Source organism: Cyclopterus lumpus, chromosome 22, assembly GCF_009769545.1.
Source record: "Cyclopterus lumpus isolate fCycLum1 chromosome 22, fCycLum1.pri, whole genome shotgun sequence".
NCBI lineage: Eukaryota > Metazoa > Chordata > Actinopteri > Perciformes > Cyclopteridae > Cyclopterus > Cyclopterus lumpus.
Window position 1 is genome coordinate 16,305,767 of NC_046987.1, and position 16,383 is coordinate 16,322,149.

Below are 16,383 nucleotides of genomic sequence, written 5' to 3' on the forward strand. Positions count from 1 at the left end.
ACTAAAAATGTTCTAGTACATTTACGACTTTATTATCTCAGAGAATGTCCAAGTTTATGTCTCTAATCTTGGAAATTGTAATTCTCTGAATTTTACGCTCTCCTGTCTCTTGTAGTGATGACTCAATTCTGTATTTCTGAAGCAAAATATAAAGAGGTCAACGACCTTGCTATTCATATATATATATATATATATATATATATATATATATATATATATCTCTATCAGAGCAGAAGTGCTATACACTTCCTGCCCTGTGTGGCATATGTTTGTGTTTTTACATTTATATGTCTTTGCTTTCCTCCTTCTGTCCCTCAAAGCAACGGAAAGAGTCAGAGACACAGTGCCAGACAGACTGCAAGTTTGACCTTGAGGTTGTGGAATCCAAAGAGCCGGTTGCTATGGAGACCCGTTCCAGTGAATATGTGTCCAGGTACATAATCATTAACACACAGTGACGGTGAAGGCAGAACATGCTTGTAAATGTTTTTTTTAATTATTTTTTTTTATTATGACTCAGGAGAGCTTGGCAAAACACTGCTGCTCCGCTGGGAATTGTTATCCTCACGCTTGAAAGTTGCAAACGCGTGTCACACTCTTTCAAGGTGTAGCTACAGATTCGGCACTGTTACCATGGTGACCACTGGTCTTCCAGCCTGCCTCGATAGGACAAGGCAGAGATGGGAGATGCAAGTCGTAGTAGTGCATGATTGGATAACTCAGCTGTTTGCCATCAAATGAAAATGACCTTGGCCCCCGCACACCCCACCCCACCCCACCCAGCAGCATCTGCCACAGGGTCGCAGTGTCACCTTACATCCCTGTCAGCACATTGTCAGAAGTTTTTTAATGTTATTTTGGACATCCCAAATATGATCGATGGAGTTTATATGTTTTCATTCTTCCCCTTTAACGCAAGCATGAATCTGATTAAACAGCTTTTTTTCCCTGCTGTCATCACTGGCACATTCTCCTATTTTGATCCATCCTAAAATGACACCCACCCCTCCCCTTTTCCATTAAAGCTGCTGCTGCAAACCATGCAAATTGCTTTCACCAAGAAGAAACTTCCCTAAATAAATGTGGTGGCTGCTGCAGCAGCTGGGGTGGGCATGAGTCAGGATCATTGGGAGGCAGATAGAGATCAGGAAGCACGTGTGCCCAAACATTTCCTAATAAGACGCCTTCAATCCCCAGAAGAGTCTGAGAAGGAATGCTTAACCAGGGTGTGGAGCAGTGGTTTAAAAACCGAGCCAAACACCCCCCAATATAGAATGCATTTATGCCCACACAGGTGCTTATGTTTCTTCAAAACATATATAATTAACATTTCATTGAAAATGTATTTAAGACAGAGAATGATCACTTCACTTAACAGGAGATCTATCTGACATAAGCACAACTGTAAACAACAAATGCCAAAAAACAAATGTATTGATCGATTTTAAGTTTTAATCTTAAAATCATCTTGCCATGGAATTTTATGGTTATACAACAGTTCATTCAATATTAACGCTTACGATTGATACTGTTTTGCAAAGGAAAACGCTTTAATTTGTAGTTATTCAGCCTCTATGTAGAGTTTGATGTCGCCGAGTGACAGCCGTGTTTTTCTGTCGGCACATCATTAGTTTATACTCATGATACTGTTGAGCTGTGAGTTACCTGACAGCTCGGCAGCCACAGCCAGCCTTGACGGGGATTTGGCTGCTGTGAATTCCTTCACTGGTAATCACCTGCTTAATCAGCCTACTTGGCCACAGTGCATTCACTGATCCCTGGTCTTTAAAATGTGTCAGAGAAGTAGGTGATAACACTTCGTCACACACACACACACACACACACACACACACACACACACCCCCCGCTCCTTTCTGCTGTTAAGCGTGATTTGCCCTTTTGCAACAACAAAAAAATGACAAGCAAAATGTGTTCTCCCCAGGTACCTGACGGACTTTGAGCCGGTGCAGTGCCTCGGCCGCGGGGGGTTCGGTGTTGTGTTTGAAGCCCGGAACAAAGTGGACGACTGCGACTACGCCATCAAACGGATCCGCCTGCCCAACAGGTAGCGCCTCTCGCCGGGCACACCACAGTCCTCCTCGCTCTTTCCTTTTTCTCGTTTTTTTTTCTCCGGACGAATTATGTAAACCGCAACCTACAGAGGCAAAACTGACAGTTTGGTACAAATAATAGCCACGTGTTTATATTCCTACTGTCAAGCATGGACATTTTGTGTTCAGTTGACAGCAGCTCTGCGTGTATTTTCATTTCATACTGTCGTTGACTGGTACATCACACCACTCATATCAAACAAAATTATATTTTTAGGATCTCTGTTTGTGCTGAAGCATGTATTGAGCCCTCTGTGTATTGAGACTGGGTTCATATGAAGTTCAAAATTTTTGGTATAAGACTGTCTAAAAAAAAAAAAAGAAAAAAAAAAGAAGCAAAGTCTTAGCGGGATTTCAAAGGATTTGTGTCTTGAGATCCTGAAAATGTGGCACCCGATGTGGTCGTCCTGAATGTGAGTTACACTCTAATGCTCAGTGTAACGTCACACAGAGAGCTGGCCCGTGAGAAGGTGATGCGAGAGGTGAAGGCCCTGGCCAAGCTGGAGCATCCAGGGATTATCCGCTACTTCAACGCCTGGCAGGAGAGCCCCCCCGAGGGCTGGCAAGAGCAGATGGACCAGAGGTGGCTGAAAGACGCCAGGTAATCCAGGTTTTTTCTTTAAACCTGTCACTCTGTACAGCTCAGCAGGTCAAACATGTCCAGGAACACTGCCATGGGGTCTGTTGTCCAGGGACTGCTTCCACGCTAAGAGACGTGTTCCTCCCATCAGGAGGAACTATGACGTCTCTGATATTTATTACTCTACAGACTTTGCATCATTCGCCTCACTTCACTGGTTGATTAGGACAGATGTTTAAATGCCAGGTGATGCCATGAAAAATGTAATTTCATGCATAATCACACCAGCATGTTTGGGACAGTTAACTTAAAGGAATAATTTGGGTGTTTCGAAGTGTGGTTGTGTGAGCTACTCATCCATAATCAGTGTACAGTAGATGGCGGTCGACACGCCCCCAGTTTGGAGAACCAAACAGGAGTTCCATCACGAGAGCAAAGCTAAGGTACCGGTGGTTATTTTATCTCTCCGAACACGGGAGTTGCTGGCCGACTGCTGCCTCGATCGATTACTCTGTTGTTGTGTGACTTTGTTGAATCTTATCAAAGTCACACACTAACGCAAACAAACTAACCTATCGAGTCGGCGGTAGACCAGCAGCTCCCATGTTCTGCGTGGTAAAATATTTGTTTCTGTCAAATGAGTTGGATTCAGTTTGTCATCCCAAAAGGGCTGTCTGAAAGTTGAGGTAAAGCAATAATTCTAAATATAACGTACACTTAAACGGCTATAGTTATTTAAATTGTTTTTAGGTGTATAAAATAGGTTTTGGTGCTGACCCCTCCCACAGCTGTACATTGCTTTTCTCCGAACTGGGGGCTGAAACACTGACTATGTATGATTACCTCATGAGACCCCACTTCAAAACATTCGAAAATATCCCTTTAAAGTTTGGTGGGCGGATTAAAGCTAAAAGTAGCACCAGATAACCATTCAGAGAGAATATAAAAAATAATTTAAATTAACTGTTAGTGTGGTGGCACCCCCAACTGGACACTTGGTTTGTTTACTTTGTATTTTGTATACTGTTTTGTTGTAACAATTCACCTTGAATGATTAGTCTTAGCCTTGCAGCAACAACCCTCCTTTCTCTCTTTCAGCACCACCGACTGGCCAATGAGCTTCCTTGACCACATGGAGGCGCTGTCAGTCAAAGTCCCAGTGTCCAGCTCGGTGTCACCGGTCTCCGGGCCTGGAGGAGACGTTCTGGAGGCCTCTGTGGACACGCGGGCCTTGCTCTCCAGCAGCGTTGGCGTGGGTTTTGGCGTTGACGATAGCGACCTGTCCTTCCACCCGCTGCTGGGCCACGACAGCCTGATGTCTGAGCGGGACAGTCAGGCGGACCACGATGCCTCGGACACCCACAACTCCTTTGAACTCTGTCCTCCACGCGGCCCCAGCGACTGCACCTCTTCTTCCTTTGACATTGTGTTTGAGGACTCAGGCTGCGACAGGGACGCTGACGCTGACACGGACACGGACACAGATTCGGACTCTGACTCTCACTCGGCCTCCGGTGCAGCCAGCCCGAGCACAACGACGGATAAGAACAGCTCGTCTTCCTCTCGCACCCGACAACAGGAATCCGTCCCGCCCTTCTCTTCCTCTCCCCCCCGACCAACCTCTCTTACCCTGGCTCTCCCGCCAACTCCTCAAACCCAGCGAGTCCAGCCTTCACCTAAGGTCAGTCATCACTCACTCCGCTGTAGTTAGCTAATGTCTCATACATAGTATATTCTTTTTTCAATTTTGATACCTGCTGGTGGGCATTAGCTGTTTCATTTAGCAACACTGAAATCATAAGAATATCCATTATTAAACCAAGTTTTTGCATTGCATGTTTTCTATCATTTTGGTGAGAAAAGGACATATTTACAACACTTTAATAACAAAAAAGAAAGCTGCAGATCTTACACTTGAGAGTTGCCCTTTTTTTCTTTTTTCTCTAAAAAGAAATTGGATGTAAATCGCAATGTACTTCCCCTCCCGTCTCCAGGTGTACCTGTACATCCAGATGCAGCTCTGTCGGAAGGAGAACCTGAAGGACTGGATGGCCCAGCGCTGCCTCCCGGAGCAGAGGGAGCACAACCAGTGTCTCGATATCTTCCTCCAGATTGCAGAGGCCGTCGACTTCCTGCACAGCAAGGGGCTCATGCACAGGGACCTCAAGGTGAACACACACACACACACACACACACACACACACACACACAATAAGATGACTCCACTGTATATGATGTGATTTACTGTCATTGTATATATGAAGAGGCATATTAATGGATAGCTGAAAAGTAACTGTCTCCGTTGGTCCTCCAGCCTTCCAACATCTTCTTCACTATGGATGACGTGGTGAAGGTGGGCGACTTCGGCCTGGTGACGGCCATGGAACAGGAGGAGGACGATGACGAGCCGAGCGCCCTGACGCCCGCCCCGCTGCTGACCCGGCACACGGGCCAGGTCGGCACCAAGCTCTACATGAGCCCAGAGCAGGTGAGCACACGTTTAACGTTTAAACGTTTAACATGCCAACATTTTTTCACCAGAACAATAAATATAAAGGGACACTATGATAGGATCTGATCTCCTTTTAATGTGTATCTCTGGGCAAAGTGAGTAGGTCTTCTACCTCTAAAACAGGGACTCTCAAACTCCATCTTTTTTTTTTGGTCCTGGCAGCTCTCTGGAAACTCGTACTCTCACAAAGTGGACATTTACTCTCTTGGACTGATCCTGTTTGAGTTGCTGTATCCCTTCAGGACCCAGATGGAGAGAGTGAGGGTGAGTCCGCAAATATACACCGTCATCATAATCAATTCCCCAAAGGGGTTGTAGTACGGCAATAAATGACCCTTTTAATTTGGCTTTTTTAACTGTCAAGGATCTGATTATTGTTGTCAATTTAGACTGTATTTGTCTGTGTTTAGGATTTTCCTATAATATATTTATAATACAGTTACAAATTAGTTTTTGAAGCATTGGAAAAAAGAAAAGAAAACATCACAAAAGACAAAAGGCTATGTAAGAAAAAATAACCAAAGGGATCAAACGAATCAAACAAAAAACAAGATGATTAAATTCATGTTCAATTTTTACCCAAAACTGAACTATTAAAAACTGGGAAACAATAAATGTTTAGATACATTCCAAAACTGTAAATTGTTTTATTCTATGTTTATTGTTATGCACCTTTTCACAGAGTCAAATTCCTCGTATGATCAACGTACTTGGCAAATAAACAATTCTGATTCTGATTTTGAATTCTATGACCCCGTAGAATCCCCACTGCTGCGGTTTGTTTAAGCTGGAAGAAAAGAGCGAGAATGAGGCAGTTTATGTCTTTTATTCCAGTTCATTATTCTGTTTTGTCTGAAAACTGTTGGGCAAACTGCAGGGTCATTCATGTCAATTTAAACGGTAGATTGTGTGTGTGTGTGTGTGTGTGTGTGTGTGCGTGTGTGTGCGCGCGCGCGCGATGGACCGTGGTGTCTTTGTCTCAGTAACAAAGGGCCTGATGAGCCACTAGCACAGCTCCGCTCACAGGTGTTTACATCCTTTCTTCCAGACGCTGACTGAGGTGAGAGCGCTGCGCTTCCCAGAGGTTTTCTCCAAAAACAACGTTCAGGAGGTGAGTGACCGACTGCCTCCACCTAGTGGCTGTGACTGCAAACTGCATGTGAACCGAGAAAAATAAAAGCCTCTATTTATTTAATTTGTTGCCTGTTCTCGAGATAAATAAATTGGGACACGTCCAGAAACTGGGAGGGTTCATTCTCATTGTGTGTTGTCACAGATTTAATAATCTCTCCACATTAACACCTGGGTTGATGCCCACATGACTCACAACATTAACAGACTCGGTGAGTCAAATCTGATGACCTAATCCAATTAGGAGGTGTGGTTTGATTATTTTTCCATCAGATCAACAGGATATGAAGTGAAATGCACATATTCACATTCCACACTAAAATATAAACAGCAGCAGTGTTATCTGAGACTGTTGCGTCAACATAATATGGAATTAAAATGTGTAATTTTCAATAATAAACCATTTAGAATCAAACCATCCATATATTTAAATCACTTACATATGTTCTTTAATACCACAACCAGGGGTTTGGTGTGGGGTTGTTCATTACCTTGTCTTCCTGTTTACTTTGTATTAAAAGGAGATTAACATAATCCCAAAGCATCATCTGTGATTCTCCAACACTGGAAATACCCTCGCCCTGTTATCCCAGTTTCCCTCTTTACTAGCTGTGTACTGTTCTATTTTAAGATGTCCTGCACTGTGTGTGTGTGTGTGTGTGTTCTGTATTATTTCATTGACAGTATTAGCATTGGCATCCCTGTTGCGTAACACCATTGTTTCCTCTTTGTGTGTAGCTGAGCATGGTGCGCAGCATGCTGTCGTGGAGCCCCGGCGAGCGTCCCGAGGCGGCCGAGATCACGGGGACCCCCCTCTTCCAGGAGCTAGAGCTGCCTTGCCGACTGGCCATGAGGCAGCGCTCCCGCACATACAGCGCCTCGTCCATGGGCCGCCCCTCACGCCAGACATCGACTAACTGAAAGTCCCCCCTCTCCTCCTGCTGGTCTGCAGCCCAAAAGAAACACCTCAGCCCCCAGTGCCATCACACACTGCCTCAGATAACAACAAAAAACTCTCAAGAACGACAAACCGTGCAGGAATTTATCTGCGTGGCTTCAGAGCGGCGAGACAAAGTCCTGCACAGTTACTCTCCTTGGTTACATATTCGCACACCATCATGCCCACGCTCCCCAATTTTAATCACACTTGCAAGTGAAAGAATATTTTAAAAGCAACAGCCGTTCTGCAACGTCCACGACCAGCTCTCGGCTCAGGCGGTACAAGCAAACTAATTCTTAGTGGTTGTTTTTAAATGCCTCGGAGTACCAGATGGGCAGTGTGTGCTCAGCAATTATCCACAGGACATTATAACTAACGGATTTTGCCGTGTTTCACCCTGCCGTGGCTGAGTCGATCTTCTGGTACTCTCGAGACGATTGACAGACATGCTGAGAACTGCTTAACATATGATTTGACGCCGGTCCGGTCACAACACGCTGCTTGCTCCCAACATTCAGCCAGTGTTCACTCACCCACGCTACACCTCAGGTATCAAAAACCGAGAGGATACTCCAAAGGGGCCTTTGATGCTTGATCATCCTATCTACCGGCGACCAGTACTGATCACTGGTACAAGCACTATCTGGTGTTCTGCACCCAATATGCCTGATTTTTTTTTTTTAAATGAGAGAAGGCAATGTATTGAGTAGAGAAGAGTTTATGAATCCGGATTATCCGATATGATTTGCCTTTAGAAAGTGGCCCCCGGCCTCTGAATGAATGCGGAGCGGCTGGCTCCTGTCATTTTCTTTGCATGTACCTGATGAGGAAAGTGAGGGGGTGAGTGTGAGTATATCTTAAAGCCAGTACTTGGACGCAGTTTGTAAATTTACACAATGACTGAGGTGCTCAATCATTTGTTCCCCCAACACCACCTCTTTGCTCTGTGAATATAAATGAAAGGGGGAAAAAAAAATCAGTTTCTATCTTTTTGTTTCTTCTTTGTTAATGAATTCAGAAGATATGTTCGATCAATCCTGTACATATTGTAAGGCGCCGTTGCTTGTAAATGGCTTTTTCCAGAAGGCAACTGTAAGATAGTGTGATATACTGTCGGGGGAGGGGGGGGATGATCTCTGCCATTAACGGATAGCTGAATGTTACAGTGTGACGATGATGGTCACCTCTTCTTCTCGTTGTTGGAAAATTATTCTCAGTGTTTGTCTTCACACGTCCGGGGCACCAAGGTTTTTTTGCCCTGCTTCGAGCCTGCAGGACCAGAGTGCCATTAGAGAGTCAGTAAAGTGTACTTTTCTGTAACTGAAAAACTCACCTCCCAATTTTTCCGGGAACTGCGTCACCGTGGGCTCGGACCTCTGTCCAGCTGGTGTTCCCGGTGAAGCTCGACAAACACTAGAGGTGTGCAGCCCTCCCACGACGAAGAGAAATAGCATTTAGTCAAGAGAGACGATACTGTTTTATCCCCTCTGCATCGTCTACTGGGGGGACCTGGACCTGATGTTGGTCATGTGATCCACAAAAGCATTGTTTAATGTACATAAGAAGTGCTGGGGAGAGTCACATGACCCATTTGTAACTTCACACACTGCTAATTGTAATGTGCTTTCAATGATTGTACTTTTCTAAGGATCTTCTTATCTTCTCTTTTTTTTTTTTTTATAAATAATGCCAGTTTTTTTTTTTTTTTATATATATATAATTATTCAGCATTTTTTTAATTTTTATTACTGTAGAGTCTTGACTGCATTTGATACAAGAAGTCAAACTAATGTTTTTTCATCCGTCCTCGTTCTTCTTGCAAAAGGATCCGTTCTGTTCTCACAGTTCAAAACAGACTGTACGTCCACCACGAATAAGAAAGTAGTTCCATAAACGGCATACCCTCAAGTCAGAGGGGGAAATGTGAACACTTTGAGCGATGGAAGGTACTGTTACTTAAGTGCTGACAATGTACCACCTTTTTGCAGATTTCAATGTCTGATATATCAAAGGAAATTCAATAAGGATCCAGGATAAATCCGTCTCCTGCAAAACTGGTCAATTTCTAAGAGAATTGTGATCTGAAGACGTGTTTGTGGAGGATTTACAACTTAAATCACCTACAGTAGTAAATAGCTTGTCAGCTTCTACCATTAAAACTTAAAACAGCATTATTGACGATAGTGTATTATATGAGGATCTAGAGATTTTCTTCTTTTCACTCGGAACCAAGGAAATGTGAATACACTGTTGGTTTTTCATGCTGTTGTTGACTTGTGTTCATCCTCCCTTCATTCCTGCCGTCCAGGTGTCTTTTCATGAGGACGGTTGAATTGAATAATCAGACTCGACCCCTCGTCAGTCTCTGACGCCTCCTGTTTGGATACAGAGTTGTTTTTGTGCACAAACCCAATTCTCTTTTCCATGGTGAATTGTAAATATGTTTATTTGCTTTATTTATGTTCTGACGCCGTGATCAATCCTTTTGGGGTTGGTGTTATTATGAATGCGCTTCCTGCGATGGAGCGTGTTGGAATATGATGACTTCTTACAAGTCTAAATTTAATAAACCGTTCTATACCGTTTGTACAGTTTTGTGTCCTTGGTGTGCAGTCTGTGGGTCGATGTTGGGCAGTTTAATCATTCAGACTTGTTATCATTAGTTAAACAATCAACAGAGTTATGGCTTTCATAAAAAAACAGAAATGTCAGTTCTGTGAATAATTGACACTGGTTTAGTGCAACTAAAAACTGCTGTATGTGTTATGTATTTATGTCAAGCTGTGTTTGTACAGTGCACAGAAATGGTAGTTTAATACTGTAATAAATGGAGAGATTAGATATTATTATAAAGACCCTTTCAAAACATGTATTAAACAATATATATATATATATATATATATATATATATATATATATATATATATATATATATATATATATATAATGGCATACTAGAAAAATAATTAAGTTGGCAGCTTATCGATAAAGTTGCTTACTGTTGTTCCCTTCTCATTGCTTTGCTGAAGTCCCTGAGAAGGTATGGTTGAAAGCTCTAAAAGAACTAATAAGTGGACCTTGAGTTCTTTAGTGAAACTACCAAATATAAAGTAGTGATTGTGATAGAAACATGTGTGGTGTCAAAGTGTGTAAATGCTAATACAACTTGAACCTTAAATACAATTAAAAAACAAAAAGTTAAACTTTAATATAAAAAAGGTTTCAGATAGTTTATAGCTTAGCTATATAATATTTACTACTAGACTCAAAAATCCACGTTTCTTGTTTTTTTTAATTTACAGAATAACCGATGAAAGACGCCATTAATGAGAAAATATGATTGAAAAGAAACTAACAAGCTCGCATGTAAAGGGGCGGGGCCTCTGCTCTGTTTTCAAAATAAAAGTTTAAAAGCCCCTCTCAGCCCCGCCCCCCTCCCGGTTGCGCATTTCCGCTGCCATAACGTCACTTCTGGATGTCAATATGCGGCTCGGTGCGGCGCTGGGAAACGGAACCACTGGAAAGATGTAAACCAAGTAACCAGCGAAGACGAGCCTCAACGCAGACACTTAACCGTAACGGCCGCGGGGGGGAGAACCCGCACCTGACGTCCGTTAAAACGTAAACCACAACCCAAACCGGCAGCTCGTTGAGTCGCCGTCTCCCCCCGAAGCAGCAGCAGCAGCGGAGCGCTTTTGCCTCAAAGCAGCCATCTTTTCGGTGAGGAGAAATGTACGGGGCGACGCGGCGGGCCTGCTTCGGCTCCGGCTCCGGCTCCGGGGGCCGCGTCCGGAGCCTGCTGATGCTGACGACCGCGCTCCTGCTCTCGGTCGCCGGGCTGCTCTCCGGGCTGCCCGGCGTCACCGAGGCGAAGGAGTGCGACAAGCCATGTATGAACGGGCAGTGCAACGCCGCCACCGGCAACTGTGTCTGCTTCCCCGGCTGGGTCGGGGACCAATGCCAGCACTGCGGAGGGAGATTCAGGTACAGTGAACAGAATGAAGAGCTGCTTCTATCGCTTCAGACGGGTCGCGTGTTTGTTGTCTACGTCTTTGCTTTGTGGACGTTAGTGACGAGACACCGAGCAGTGCACACCTGAGGCACAGCAAGACCCGGTACTACTGCTACTGCTACTACTACTACTACTACTACTTTTACTTGTACCACAGGTCTTCTGGTTCAAACGCTAACATGCTAAATAGTGTAACTGTGTCATTTGGATGCTCTTGGTAAGGTGTAAGTGGCTCTTCAGTGTCTTTAATCTGTGTGTCACCAAACCAAGTGGCATCAACCCATTTGTTGTACACATCACATCACTGAATGTAAAGATGCTGCTGGCAGTTTTTCTGTATCTATACACTGTTTTTGTGATAAATCCAAGAGGCCAAGAAGATCTGTCATCTATCTGATTGCTTGTTTTTGTTCCGAACAGCAGCTTTACACCTAAAGGTGTTCATTTAAAAAAAAAAAGAAAAGATCTAAAACAGAGAAAGTCCACCTTTTCTTAAAAGCTGCAAGCAGAGGATGTTTGGCATTCAAGAAACAAACAAAAAAATAACTTGAATGAGCAACATTTTTATTTTGTATCCATCAATTCATGCACTCAAACCCCTTTTTGAATTTCATGCAACCCAGCCAGGTGTTTATTTCCAGTTGGGAACACATCTGTTTGCTTCCTGTGCAGGCCCTCACCTTTTTTTTTATCTAGACACAGTGACACACTGCATGCCACTTTGTGCTCTTTGATGTCGGTCTCAGTGTGCAATATGAAAGGTGTCCCTCGCTCCATGGGAACAGTCTGAACATCGGCGCTGCACATCTCGTTCTCCCATTAAAGTGTCGCTTCACGTTACAAAAGTCAGGCACGATTTCTGTCGTATGCATCGAATGTGTTGTAACTCTGTTCTGATGCTCATCTATTGCTCTTCTGTCCCTCCTCCTTCAGGTTGCTTCCCTTTTTTGTCTGTTCTGATGTCAGGGTTCTGGGTCAGAGGATGTCCTATGTGTACACATTGTAAACGCAATCTGTACATTTGTCATTTGTGATTTTGGGCGATGGCAAATACATTTAATTACACTGTTGGTCAGTTTATACAGGACTTTACACCCTTGTGTGACACAAGCAAGCATTTAATAGGACAAAAGTTTTTTTCTTCCTGATTTCCTAATTTCTTGGTTGTCAAATTCAAGCTCAAATAGGGTTGTTATACTTCTGTTCTCCCTTTTTTCTTTTCTTTTTTTGGGTTGTAAGCGAGCTGATCCAGTTCCAGCATTGTGATGAGCTAGCATGTCTGTGCAGCTAAAATGTGTCCATTAGGTTGTGCCGGATTGCCAGGCCTCGCTCGGCTCAATCTTTATTTCTTCCTTTTTTTTTTTTTTTTCACATATCTTGATCGTTGTTTTTTTTTTTTTTATGAATTTGATATTCTCTTTCATGCTGTCTCAGCTTATTATCCGGGTCGTAAAGCAGAGCTGGTAGTGAGGCTAGCGGTGTTGTGCATCCTCTAAACAGTCATGGTCAAAGAAAGGGAAGCCGAAACTATTTGCACATTAGCAGAACGGCGGCGATGAGTGCCCTCTGGATGAAATAGCTTGTCTCCGTTGTGGTGACCGACCTTGGAGCCTGTTGCATTTAGGTATTAATTGACAAAAGTCCATCACTGTGGCCACCAGCTTACAGCACATTGGACGAGCTGGAAACTACAAATATTTCACACTTTTTCTTATTCAACCGTCGAAATTGTGGCTCAAGTTGTTGAACTGGTTGGAGATTGGTTTGGTCATTAATTGCAGTGTTAGTGGATCTATTCTTCCTTTTCTACACTTCCAGGTGTCTCTGAGCCAGAAGCTGAACCACTAAGGGCTGTGCACTGTGGGTAAAGGAACATGTAAATCTGTCTAACAAATGTAATGTAAAGATGCAGATTTTTTTTAAATGCCTGGGAAATACACGATTGCTGTATTTTAGAAATTTAATGAATCAAAATATTATAGCAATCACAATATGGCCGCCTGCAATTTTCAAATCGCAGGCGTCGCAAAGTTTGTTAAAGGCTAAAATACAATTTTTGAAATGGAATATTGTGGCACTGAAGAGATGTCCGTATTCTACAGACTTATCAACAATAGCCATGTTTGTTGTTTACGTTCATGCTGATCATTTTGGGGGCGTGGCTTTAGAGGGAGGCCGGATGGGCACCTGACTTGGCGACTTTCTCTCTAGATTAAGTAACATTTGGAGCTTTTTTTTTGGAGCTGCGAGCTACTGTCATCGGAGAAGAGTTGGAAAATCTTTTAGGAAGTATTTCTCTGGTTCCAGCTTCTCAAATGTGAGGATGTGTTGCTTTCTTTGCATCACTGAACTGAATATCTGTTTTTTATGGACTACTGATCAGACGTCGTACAAAAAAAAGAAGCTGTTCAGAATCACTCTGGGCTGTGGAAAATTATAATGTGAATTCTTCTTTATTTTCTGACAACTTGTAAACGCAACAAAAAACTAAAAGTCCCAATTAATTGATAATGGAAGCACCCTGGCTCTATCTGTAACCGCTGCTCTTACGGACCGAGACACTAAGCCCTTAACGCTCGAGTTAGTTGAACAAGGATGAAAGTCTCTGCGGGGATTATTAAAGTTGAACTTTGGGTTTGTCAGTGGCCTGTTAAGTTTGTCTTCTCTTCCAGCTGCTTTTAGAGAAGCTGCATGTAGTCGTCTGTTTCTATTCTAAAACTCTACTGTAGAAAAAAAAAGGGTAGTCGGAGAGGTTTGTGGTGTTGCTCGTCTGCTGCTCGCCTGAGCCTGAACTTCACTAATAACACAGCAGGCCACCGACATCCCAGTATAATGTTTAGAGGCTTAAGCCTCGGCCCTCCTGTGACACACTGTACAGCATTATCAGCGATGCTGCAGCTACCTCACCCAGTCAGGCTAATTATCATTTATATGTTATAGTGAACTTTCTTCTTTCTGCGACGCCAGACTTGCTTGGATTCAAGGTTGCGTTGTTTGGCGTGGTCAAAGGGCCGATGGTTTTTCCCGGGGAGAGCCTGTGTTTCTGAGGCCGTGTTTAGCATACAGACAATGCTGCCATACAAGGCTGGCTGAATGCTGGTAAAAAGCAGCCTTCTGCGACAGGGTCCCGCCAAGATGGAGACCCGGCTATAGCCGTGAGGGCCAAAATCAACATGAAGGGGGGGGGGGGCAAGTGTGTTTTGTTGTTTTTAATGGCATAAACATCAGATTTTCTTTTTCATCTGAGGGTATTTTGAATTTATGGTTCAGTGTGTAATTTAGGGAGTGGCATTAATCCCACTATATAGTACAAATAATTTCTTTATGTATATGGCAAGATGGCAAAATCACATTTTTAAAAAATCTGTTCCACTGCCGATCCAAAACTTCCCTCCATTGTTGTTGTTTTAAGGGTCAACTCACCCAAATAACACTAAAACGTTGTTGCTTCTAGTGATCTAGTGATCACAGCAACATCCTGAGACATCTCTTAGTCTGGAGTCCTCCCTTAATCTGGTGAACCAGGCGGCAACCTCCGGTCCCGAAGAGGGAGGCCAATGTGGACGTGTCTTAAAACCTGCATTCTCTCTACTGACCATCAAGGGGTGACTCCTTTGGTCTGGTTGTATAGAAGTCTATAAGACTCTTGATTTATTCCCTCAGTAAACATAGTAAACACAAGTTTATGATCTCAATCTCAAGTTTCAACTCTTCTTCAATACAGCATGATTTTTCATTTAGTAAATTATGGTTAATTTAGAGTCAAATAGACCAGCGGTCCCCAACCACCAGGGTACCCTTAGTACCGGGCCGCACAGAAAGTTTTGATTGATTATCAAGGTCGGAAAGATGTTTTATTTTGAAAAATGACCGGCTACATCTGCCTGTGCGTCTAAGCCTCTTGACACATGACCTCTTGACACAAGAGGTCACGTAATACGTTACCCCAAAAATGAAACTCACAATCTAGTGATGGCCGTAAAAGTATATTTTAGACACCAACTCTGCTGGTGTTCTGGATTAAAATCAATGCAGAATACCCTGAGATCGCCAAAAAAGCACTGAAACCCTTCTTCCATTTCCAACATCAGCGACGTAAACTAAGTTACGGAGTAGACTGCACATAAAGAACATGCGTCGGGTATCATTTTTTTTCTGCCTTTTTTTATTAGAGAGTTGGCAGGGAATGTGGAGAACGGCATGCAGCCAAGCTCTCCGTCTGGATTTGAACGAGGCACATTGCAGCTCACGGCCAGTGCTTTAAGACCCCCTTGAAGTCATTTTTTAATGTTTTGCTCCTCCCTGATGAAGTTGCATAGACCTGGACTAGAGGTGGGATTTCTCGAAATGTAGGCACACTGTAATCAAAACTATACGTGCCTTCTAGAGGTAAATACAGCAGCAATCCAACCCAACACCACCATGTTTTTGGTTCATGGTAAATCTGTCAGAAGATAATATTCACTGTTTCTTTTGAATCGGAGTTGACTTTTGTCAAAAAATAGCATTTCTATATGTGAAAAGCTCCTTTTATCTGGTTTACTGTCGTCTCGTTGCTGATGATTGTTACCATGAGGCTGATCTGTAAATGGTATCAGATTATCAGATTTTGGCCACAAAGGCCAGCTTTATGCTTATTGGATCAAAGAGACCCATACACACGCAACTGTACTTTTTGATTAGTTCGGCGTGGATCCTTTTGATGAATCTAATTTTGTTTTTGAGAAGGACACACAGTTATGAGCCAGCTCTTTGTTTTGCAGTGGGGCGGGGATGGCAACTCATTGCCTCATTTCTCAATCTTTTATCCACCACCGAGTAGAATAGAGTAACTTTTATATAAGGATTAAAATAAAAATAAAAATATTCCAATTGTTTGACTGACTCATGATGACAAATCCTGACCGGCGTGTGGCGTCTCTACCAATACCTTTCCTCTGATGCACTGCCGATTCAATCGCCCTGACCTGCGAGTGACTTTTTGGTATTTTTAGTTTCACAGCGCTCTGCTCTTTTGTTAGTCGTCTCTTGTGTCGTCTGCATACTGGTCCACATCCGCCCTCAGGCGCTCTCTGGAAGCTCTCTGAAGGATGACCT

The 16,383-nt window shown here is 43.3% G+C and overlaps 2 protein-coding genes across 9 annotated transcripts in view; both read left to right on the top strand.

Annotated features, from left to right (window-relative positions):
* Positions 1-9,865, top strand: part of eif2ak3 (eukaryotic translation initiation factor 2-alpha kinase 3) — a 30,253-nt gene extending 20,388 nt beyond the window's left edge. The window contains exons 10-18 of the mRNA XM_034563104.1: positions 321-433; positions 1,943-2,065; positions 2,563-2,712; positions 3,790-4,372; positions 4,686-4,859; positions 5,006-5,179; positions 5,366-5,467; positions 6,252-6,314; positions 7,073-9,865. Coding sequence (XP_034418995.1) covers positions 321-433; positions 1,943-2,065; positions 2,563-2,712; positions 3,790-4,372; positions 4,686-4,859; positions 5,006-5,179; positions 5,366-5,467; positions 6,252-6,314; positions 7,073-7,255 — 1,665 coding nt within the window. The 3' untranslated portion in view covers positions 7,256-9,865. The remainder of the gene's footprint in view (positions 1-320; positions 434-1,942; positions 2,066-2,562; positions 2,713-3,789; positions 4,373-4,685; positions 4,860-5,005; positions 5,180-5,365; positions 5,468-6,251; positions 6,315-7,072) is intronic.
* An 876-nt stretch (positions 9,866-10,741) lies between these two features.
* Positions 10,742-16,383, top strand: part of atrn (attractin) — a 109,846-nt gene continuing 104,204 nt past the window's right edge. For 7 of the 8 annotated variants that reach the window (XR_004608925.1, XR_004608924.1, XM_034525534.1 and 4 more), the window contains exon 1: positions 10,744-11,258. Coding sequence is in view for 6 of the 8 variants with exons in the window: in XM_034525534.1 (XP_034381425.1) it covers positions 11,005-11,258 (254 nt within the window). In the remaining 2 variants the exon portion in view is untranslated. Of the gene's footprint in view, positions 11,259-16,383 lie in introns of all 8 variants that reach the window. The other variant, XM_034525536.1, reaches the window with a different exon arrangement.